General features: G+C 38.8%; 1 protein-coding gene across 1 annotated transcript in view; it reads right to left on the bottom strand.

The window, feature by feature from the left end:
* Positions 1-8,533: 8,533 nt before the first annotated feature.
* The window catches only part of LOC113226753 (metabotropic glutamate receptor 3-like), a 201,552-nt gene continuing 199,680 nt past the window's right edge, over positions 8,534-10,405 (bottom strand). The window contains exon 6 of the mRNA XM_026459482.1: positions 8,534-8,820. Coding sequence (XP_026315267.1) covers positions 8,534-8,820 — 287 coding nt within the window. The remainder of the gene's footprint in view (positions 8,821-10,405) is intronic.

Below are 10,405 nucleotides of genomic sequence, written 5' to 3'. Positions count from 1 at the left end.
TTCCCATCGGAGACCAAGGACCTGGCGCTCCAGCCGTCGGAGCCAACCCAGCTGAACAGACTCGTGGCGTTTATGCGTTCGACAGCTCGCATCACTCCGGCCACTTCTTGATCTGATCCGAAAATTATAGCACCTGGAGATAAAAAATATAGTAGTATAGTCTTCAGTCCTGGACTGGAAGAATCATTATTAATCATTACCGAATTTGTTTAATCGAGCGAAGGGATCACTGATAGCACTAATTACTAGGTACTGCATTATGACAATGGAAATATGTCTTTATAAAAAACAAAAAACTTAACAAAGTGATACATATAAAAAAGAGACCCAATCAGAATAAGACCGAGCGGGTGCGAAAACACTGCTGATACTATAATGGAAACCTCACTTAGATTTCAGTTCTTTTATTGGACCCGTTCGGTCGCCATTTTGATTACGTTTCTTGACGTTCATATGTATGTATGCTATAATGACAATGAGAAACATTTAGGTATCATACCAATCTATTGGTATGTTATTTATAAAAATATTGTTATGAAAAGCGTCTTCAATATAGAGTTGGACCCAGTAGGATAGGGAGGAAGAAGGTACTGGATTAACATTTCAGTTCATTAAGGGATGGGAAGGGAGTCCATCAATGATGTTCATTATAAGCCCATCGCTATACCGACGTATCTCCATAGGCCATACTGTATTTCGAAAGAAAACCAATACAGATCGGTATCTCAATGGTAATTCCCATCGCCATCCTAGCCTGTTAGCTACCATGGGCTAATTTTTGTTTCAGAGAGAACATGGTGTCTGCGACAGTAATCATCTGGCAGGGGAACTTCAGCATATAAAGCAAGTCCTACATGCGAATACGTTGAAGATTCCACGCCAATGCCGCAGGCCCCGTGTAAAACCACCAACAGTCGAGTGAAGACTTGCCATTTTACCTTACATGAGAGGTGTTATTGACACGATCGAAAGAGTCCTCAGGCGTGCATCTATCAAAACCTATTTCAAGCCCCTGAGTAAGATTTCTCAGTTCAGTGAAATGTAACATCCCCTTACAGGATGCAGGAGTTTACAAGCTTGACTGTGAGTGCGGTCTCTCTTATATTGGACAAACGAAGCGAAGTATTTGTATCCATGGCTCGGACGGTATACCGGCAGTGGTGCTTAAAGTGTGTGCTTTGGAACTGTGTCCTGTATTAACACGCCTCTACGCGCTCATCATACGGGCTACCCGAGGGGCTATGCAAATGAGTTGACAGCTTTCTGTCCAGCAGAAGCATAAGAGCGGTCGTCGACGGTAGTTGCTCTGACGGTTTGGACATTAACGCTGGTGTCCCGCAAGGTTCTGTGCTGTTCCCAACGCTGTTTTTGCTGCACATCAAGATATGCTGTCTACTGACGGCATTCACTGTTACGCAGATGACAGTACGGTGGACAGCTATTACACTGGCCATGCTAAGTCCCTTGGTCTTTCGTAGAAGAGAGCTGTAAACAAGTTGTGTCACAAACGGAAAAAACCGTGGAGAGGTTTCTGATTGGGGACGACTAAACTTAGTCCAATTTAACCCTACCAAGACACAAGTTTGCGCGTTCACCGCTAAAAAGACGCCATTTGCTGCAGACCTTCAGTTCCAGAACAAGCTATTAAATATCTCGCAGAGCATCGGGATCCTTGGTGTCGAAATCTCTTGTGACGTTCAGTTCCGTAGTCACTTAGATGGCAAAGTCAAGCTGGCGCCCAAAAAGCTTGGTGTGCTCAATAGGGCTAAGCGGTATTTCACTTCGGAGCAGAGACTGCTACTTTATAAGTCACAAGTCCGTCCCCACATGGAATACTGCTGCCATCTTTGGAAGGGGGAGCTCCTGGACGCCAGCTTGGACCCTTTGACGGGTTCAAAGACGTGCTATGAGAATTGTTGATGATCCTGTGCTTACAGACGACATTGAGCCACTGTCTTGGAGGACAGACTTTGCCTTCCTATGCCTGTTCTATCGCTTGTACAATGGCCTATGTTCTGAAGAACTGTTTGACATGATGCCAACAGCAACATTTTACGATCGCACCGCTCGCCACCGGCAGGGAGTCCATCCTCACACTCTGGAACCGAGTCGAGCTCGTAATGTATGGTTTCAGAAGAGCTTTCTCCCACGTACAATTAGGTTATGAAATGAACTCCCTGTCGGGGTTTTCCCGCAGGAATATAGCATGGAGTCCTTCAAAAGGGGTTTGAGAAAGGTCCTAAAGGGTCGGCAACGCGCTCGTGACGCCCCAGGTGTTGTAGGCGTTCTGGCGGATAGGCGACGGTAACCGCTTTCCATCAGGCGGGCCGTATGCTTGTTTGCTGCCTACATAATATAAAAAAAGACATGCAAATGTATGGCTTGAATGTTCAAACTGTTCTTTTTTGTTATGTTTGTTATTTGTATAGTTTACTGTAATCAAATTATGATTAAAATGTTTAATTAAAGTAGATCTATAGTCATTGTCATATGGGAATATCCGGGATAATAGATATAAGAATTTGAATTTACTGTTTTGCATTTATAAATACTCACATATTACGAAAAATAATATAAGTCAGGAGACATCCACGCATTTTCAATCTCAAGACTGATATTACATTTTTTTAAAAGGTTTCCAAATAGTTTAAGCTGTTTTGTATTTATGTATTGGTACAGAATTGATATCAGTGATTTTGATTTAGGTGAATCTAACACTTCCATTTAATTTTTGAAATAAATAAAGTTACTTATATAATTGTAATAACATTATCGATAATCATAAAATCAGATATAATATTGTTATTATTAATTGTCAGTCACCTGGGTAACAGCATTTGTTGTCTGCATATTCTACACTTCAATTAACATTCTAGAAGTATTTGGCTGTACTGTTGGCTGTAGCGTAAACAAGTATTCTTGCACATATTGGTCGAGCCTAGGCCAACGCGAGCGCAGAAAATTGATATACAGCTAGTGCAGCTGTCTACATGCTCGACAAGTTTGAAAAAGAGCATTACAACGGCCAATGTAGATGAGTTCTGTGTAGCTGCCCACACGTTGGTCGCTGTCAGTTATCATTTACATTGAAACTATATGGATGACGTACAAGTTATTGTAGCTGCTGTTATTTATTATTGGGCGCCTATAATTATTACGTCAGTGCATCTAATATATGTTATATAATGTTAGAGTTGTCAGTGGGGAAAAATCTGAAACGAGTGGATAGTTTTAAGGAACTGAGAATGCCTAGCAATGTCTCTTGTTTACTCAAAATGAAATATAAAATTATTTACCAATAAATACGACGATGGAATAGCATTATCATGTAATCTAGTTACATTCAAAGTTCTATTAAAAATTGACTCTTCAAAATGGAGCGAACATACGAAGGTGATATTTGATCCAATAAAAATTTATGTTGCGCAATCCTATAATTTCCAACCATTCTTTCTTTCTTATTTCATTTGTAGGTAAACTTTATAAATAAAAATAATAATAATGAAAAAATAAAAACCTCGTAGTGAATTGTTTTAATAACAGAATATCGATAATATGTCTGCTTACAAGAACAACCCTGTCTCAAAATAATCGTTATCTGCAATCTTCAAAATATACTAACAACCAGCAATCTAAAGTAACTAAAGCAAAATTCGGTAAGACTTATGAATAAACCACTTAAATGAGTCTAATTACATGAAATATTTGGGCTGTTGCATGGTTTATTGACAAAAAAATAACACATGCCGGTGTATGTAACATTCGGTTGATTTCCGCTTTTTCTACTGCCACACCCATTAATGCCGCAGCGACGCATTTTAATCAATACTTAATTGTTCTCACTGTAAATATTTTTGTTCATATTTATTACAATTCATGCGAATAATTCAATAAAACATCTGGCCAAGCATCGGTTTTGACATTTCATGTACTTCCCCGTGACAACCGGATGCGAATGTCAAAGGGTACTCCAAAAATGGTAAAATGAGGATAGTGGGAATTTAAGATGACGTTACATATTTTCGATTCCCGTGTTTGACATAAATCAATGTAGTGCTATCTCTTTTCGCTTACGACGGCATACAGTAGTTAAACAAAGACAATAAAATGTTTATGTTTTCAACGTCTAAATGCATGTTATACATATAACGAACTACGAAGGTTGCAGCCGCAGGATTTAAAAAAAAACCAAAATTATTTAGAATAAGTTTAATTACAAGAAAATTACAATATAAAAGTTATGGCTAATGCCCCGATCGATGCTAGATGCAAAGTGAAGGCGATGACGTCCCCGCGGGCGGCTCCGATGGTGGTCACGCGGCGGCAGCTTACACGTTCCGCGGAGTCGGCGGCGTTGACGGTGCTCACGTTCCGCAGCGTTGGCATTAACCCCATGTTGCAATATTTAGTTAATACCTAGTTGCTAAGGCGATGTCAGCGATCTTCATGTATCCAGTATGTGTAATTCCTCCCCTCTCAGATCAGCAACTATTTGAGAACTTGGAGATCAAATGTTGATGGTAAAGTGCGTTCTCCAAATTTTCCAGGTATTCCACAATTTACGTGACGTCTTGGTTCGGGGAGATCAGGCTTTGCATATTGACGGTAGTTGGCTGGATCGATGGCTTTGTCTTTTCTAAGTTTAAGTAGTCCGTAGCGTCGTAGCATGATTACTATTGTAAGTGCGGTTGCACCGAATAGTGCAGCGTAGAGGGGTATCGTAGTACGGTACAGTGTTGTGGTAGACGGTTCGTTGATTTTCACTGGATTCTGTAGCGATATTTTATTCTGAGCATTATGAAGACTCTTTAAGTCGATCGAGTGTAGATTGATGTGGATAGAGTCGATACTTTGCATCTTCGAATCTGGAATGTTCATTATCTTGAGCGGTTGGCCTTTCAATTCGTCATTGTCGTTCATGATGGTAAGCTCAGGCGCGCGTAAGCTGTACTTCAATGGGATAGGCAATAAATAAAAACAATAACAAGGCAAGGTAGGTTCCTCGTAGCTGGGTGTATTTTTCACGTTTACAGGACAGTTGTACCTTTGTTTCTCGCGGTAGTGAGATTATGTAGTGATCCTCGTTTAGTTTTTCCACTGCTTCTTTCAATAGGGTGACGGATGACAGTTTGCAGGAACTCTCCAGGGTTTGCTTCGAGATGAGATGCTGGATGCAGTCGGGTACAGTACGAATTTGATGGTTTACTCCTTCTTAACGGAGGTAGTAACGACTACCTAAGTAACGACTTAGCTTCGGGTATTCAACCTCTATGTACACGAATGCAGACTCGCTAATTGCCATATAGGGATAGGAAGGAATAATGGCTTGGTGGTTTCTATTGGGTACTATTGATAACCTAAAAAGACTATAATTTTCTACTGTAACTATCGGAATTATCTACGTAATAAAAAGCAGGTTTTATAATTTTATAAAATTATCGCAACTCTATTTCTAGTATGTTTTCCTTACTATATAATTTTCCTAATCTATTTATCATATTACTTAAAATATCTACTTTGAGCATTGCATGATGCGTACTTGATGCTCTTACGAATGTTAGTATATTTTTATGTTAATTAACTCATTGCATATATCGTCTATATTTTCACTGATGATTATTAGCATTTGAGCGGATTTTGCATACATTATGAGGCTAGAATTTAGGAGATATTCTTTATCTAGTAATGAATTTAATGTACTATTTATGAGATTTTGGTTATCTACGATCTGAGAAATGACGTCAAAGTGCTTCTTCATCCAGCCTTTACTGTAGCTAATATAATTATTCAATTCAAAAGCTAATTTATCTTCGTTTCTATGGAAAGTTTTTATAGCGTTATTATAGTTCAAAGCGTCATTATAATCCAAATTACCGGTTATACTTTTTATTATAGTTCCAAAGGCATTTACTAACCTTCTCTTAGCGCGGTTTGGCTCTAAACTGGCTAATTGTGTTAAAGCTTTCTCTTACTTATTATTCAGATAGTTAATTTGGAGTTCATACGATGCATAAGTGTCATTGGGAAGTCTAGTCTCAAAAGTCTGTATTTGTGTCTGTAATGGAGAGATTTTTTCTTCGATATCATTTAATTGAATGCGCTGCAGGAAAGTAATGTATTATAAGTTTGGTCGGCCCTAGTTTAAAGGGTAAAAGTCCTGGTCCGTCACCCTCGATGACGTCTCAAGTCTTATTTCCTGTGGGCTTGCCGTTTGAAGCATCAGAATCCTGTAACAATTTAGCATTTTTTGGTACTCGTTTGAGTCTGGACTTAGCCACAGGACCACGTTTCTTAGATGTATAAATGTGGATAGGTAAGTCGGCTAAAACGGTGTCCTGGGTAGGGGCGACTTTTTGCCTACTAGCCATGGGATTTTTTATAAAGATTTGTTGTTGAGGGGTATATTCTATTTCAGGTTCCCGGGTCTTATTCTTGTTTTCTATCAATGCTGTACGATTGTCTAAAGATGTTTGATTAATTAGTTCGTAGACCGTATTCATCTGGGCTTTGTGGTTTTGCAGGTATTGCTGTTATAGATGTGGAACAGGATCTATATCTACAGGGTCCCTGGGGTCGAAATGTCCTGTTATCAAGTCGAAAGGTTTACATTTATTAAAACTATGTCTAGAAGAGTTATAAGCGATGATTGCGTATGGCATTAAGTTCACGATAGGTGTGTTTTTATGACGTAATTTTAGTATGCGAAGGTGTTCCAGGGTCGAATGAAAACGCTCGATATTACCGTTATCATTTGGCGCGTGCGCTAATGTTCTGTGATGGTTAATCTTATGAATTCTTACGAATTAAGCAAACAATTGATTCGTGAACTCTGTTCCGTTATCGGTTACTATAGTATAGGGAAGACCATGGTGTGTAGCAAACTGTAGTAACCCTTGTAATATACTGACCGCCGTGCCGTCTTTTAAAAGATACGCTTGATCGTATTTTGAAAAGACGTCTATAAAAGTTAAATATTTTTCGTGCAGGGCAGTAAATTAAATTGTTGTCTCACAGGATTCCTATCATATTTAGCTTGACCGCAAATTATACACTCGCCTATAAATTTCGCTATCTGTTCTTTCATTTTCGGCCAAAAGTATTTTTTTTCAAAGGGCTAAATAACACTCAGCAATGCCTCTATGGTTAGTTTTACTATCGTGGTAATTACAAATTATTTCCTGTTGCCGAAAATATTCCTTGACGTTCTCTATTTCTGATTTCGCCAAGACAAGTTCATAGATGAACTCTTAAATTTTTCTTGGATGATGGGGATGATAGAATACATGGCAAGAGGTGGATTTATAAGCTTTGCCGTTTTAACTTTCGGGCTTACATACTCATTTATAGCAGTAACTATATCATTCTCCAAACTTGACTCATTTACTTGAATTAAAATGCGAGTGTGGTTATCAAATGGTTTTGTTGTCACGGCCCTACGTTTCACGTCCTTTACAATAGTGATGTGCAACTGTCGGTGGAATTTATTTAATGGTTCATCAGTTATAGGAATTTCTAAAATAGGGTTTTCGTGACTAGTATGCGCGGTTTCTGTTTATGAGTTAGATAATAAAGATGGAGGTTTCTCTGAACAATTGGCGGCTATAGAACTGGTTTCCTCATTATGTAACTCAATTCTGGATAGAGCATCTGCGTTGGTGTTATTTTTGCCTTTTTTTTACAAATTCACGGTCAAAGTCGGGATACTGTAGGATAGGGTCATTTGTCAAGAGTGTTTTACAATTTTTAAATGAATTTACATAGTCTGTGTCCAAGGTCAATATTGACCAACGGTTTAGTGATCCGGACAAAATTCGGAATAAATTTTCGATAGTAACCAATTAAACCTAAAAATTGTTTAATTTGTTTAGTGGTTTCCGGTATTGGGTATTTCTCAATTGCAGAAATTTTGTCAGGGTTCGGTTTTATGCCTTCTCTTGTGAAAACATGGCCTAAATAGTCAGTTTCTTTTTTAAGGAACTCCGATTTGTCTAATTGAATTTAAAATTGGACTCGCGGAGTCTCTGCAGCATTTTTTGCAAATTATTGATGGCCTCTTGTAGGGAAGTGTCTAACACTATTATATCGTCCAAATAGACTATGCAAATTTCATTTTGAAGGCCTCTAAGCACGTTGTCCATTACTCTTTGAAAAGTAGAAGGACTGTTCTTTAAGCCCAGAGGCAATCTTAAAATTCATAGTGTCCGTGCTCGACGTTAAAGGTAGTTTTTGGAATATCGACTTCATTCATTTCTACTTGGTAGAAACCTGATGCCAGATCTAAGGTAGTAAAATATATACATCTGCCTAACTTGTCAAGAATGTCCGTAATATTAGGCATAGGATATTTGTCGTCAATTGTCTTTTCGTTCAATTTACGAAAGTCTACCACCAAACGCCACTTTTGCTTTCCCGATGCGTCCGCTTTCTTGAGGACGACCCATATGGGAGAGCTCCATGCGGATGTGAAGGGTCTAATTATTTCTTGTTCTAACATTTTACCTATTTGATCGCGAACCTCATTCCGATGTATGAATCAATATCGGTAACTTCTCGTGTAAATAGGCACTTCACCAGTTGTATTGATGCGGTGCTTTATTTTATTCGTGAAAGTTAACAGTTCACCCTCCGAGTAAAAAACGTCGGCATAGCGCGAACATAAGGCCTTTATACTTTCTTTTTCCTCCGCGTTCATATGATCCGTTCTAAGGCGCGAGAATACGCCGCGAGCGCGTGCCATATGTGGTGGCTCAGCACGCGTGCACTCGATATTCAATACTTCCGCTTGCGCCGGCCGGTCTAAAGAAAATATAATATCGTCATCTGTCAAGTTATGAACTTCTAATAATCCGCGACTATTTACAACAGAAGTTACGCATTCTTGAAGGAGACAATTACAGATAACCTCCTCTCCTACTAGAACATCGGTGTCCGGTATGTCTATCGGAATATGAACCATTTTAGACGAGCGAGCTGTATGATGTCCTCGTAAAGGTTGACGTTACATGAATTATGCATTTTAATGGGATTGACTGCATATTGTACAGTTAATGTTTGATTTTTCAGGTCTATTTTCGTTTCCCATTCGTTAAGTAGGTCTAAACTTATAAGACCGTCGAAGTGATCATGGAAACGGTAGACGAATAGTTTTATAAGTTTCGTATTATTAAATTCGGAAAAGCAAGGAAGGGTAATAGAGTACTCTTTACGACTGCTTCCGTGGACATTGGTAACTTCAAATGGATCGTAATTTAAAGGGAAGTAGTTAAAATACTTGTCTACGCATTCCGGAATTATGAAAGATTGATTAGCCCCCGTATCGATTAACAGCTTTAATGGTGGATCTGCAGTATGTACAAAGGGCAGCCGCCTCTGCGTTTGTAAATTAATTTCTATTTTAATTTGTTGGACGGGGCACTCTCCTGAAAATCCGATTCCACGTTAGTACACGTAGCCTGCGGTTCGTTACTTGACTGCGCGTTGGTGTTAGGTTCGCAAAACTGAACCCTATCGTCATAGTTATAAGTCGTGTCATAGTATTGACTGTCACTGACGTCACTGCAATAATATGCTGCGTCGTAATAGTCCTGGTAATCGCAATAAGAATCGTCATAAGCGCAATCATTTAAATTGATTTCCCGCGCCTTAAAATACTTATTTGGCGGTGGGTTCCCGAATTTACGCCAATCATATCCCATTGAGGTAGGAGGCAGAGCTCTAGGTGCAAAGTGCTGTACTCCGCTCATAGGTCGTGAGTTAGAAAATTGGAGTGGATTTCTATGCGGCAATCTAAAGTTGTTTGTTTGAGGGTTATAGCGTGGTGGTGGTGCACCGAACATTTGTTGGGTACGGGACGGCATTCGTGGTTGAAAATTAGGTGGCGTATTAAATTTATAGGGTTGCGGTTGAACCGGATAACGAGTGTAAATTTACGCTCCAACAGAGTCCTCAATAAAGAGATAAACTGATAAAATTTCCTAAAAATTCATGTTACTACTGGTACTATTATACTACTTTCTGAAAATAATTTTTTACGATCTTTTGACATCTTTTTTTTGCTACACTTTGCATATTTCTACACGCAGTGTAAATGAGATCCGACGGGGATCCTCTCGTTCAATCAAAATAAATTTAATCGTTACAGATTTTTCTAATATACACCGCTCACTTGATATCATAAAATGAAAAAATGAAAAAAACCGTTCCTTCCGAGCACGAAGACAGCCTCCGTTTCTTTTAATTTTTAAAAATGGATCTAACTGGAATTTCGTACATTTTCGTAGTTGTGTTCATTTTTATACGCATATAATATTAATGACGAACAAGTGTATAATAATTGTAATTAGGACCACTCCATCTAGTATAACTGAAAGGGTTTTAGATTTAGTATTTTTACTGCTATCCCACT

The sequence above is a fragment of the Hyposmocoma kahamanoa genome, unplaced genomic scaffold (genome assembly GCF_003589595.1).
Source record: "Hyposmocoma kahamanoa isolate Upper Pololo Valley unplaced genomic scaffold, ASM358959v1 200, whole genome shotgun sequence".
In the NCBI taxonomy this organism is placed as follows: Eukaryota; Metazoa; Arthropoda; class Insecta; order Lepidoptera; family Cosmopterigidae; genus Hyposmocoma; species Hyposmocoma kahamanoa.
This window is presented reverse-complemented; position numbering and strand designations above follow the sequence as displayed.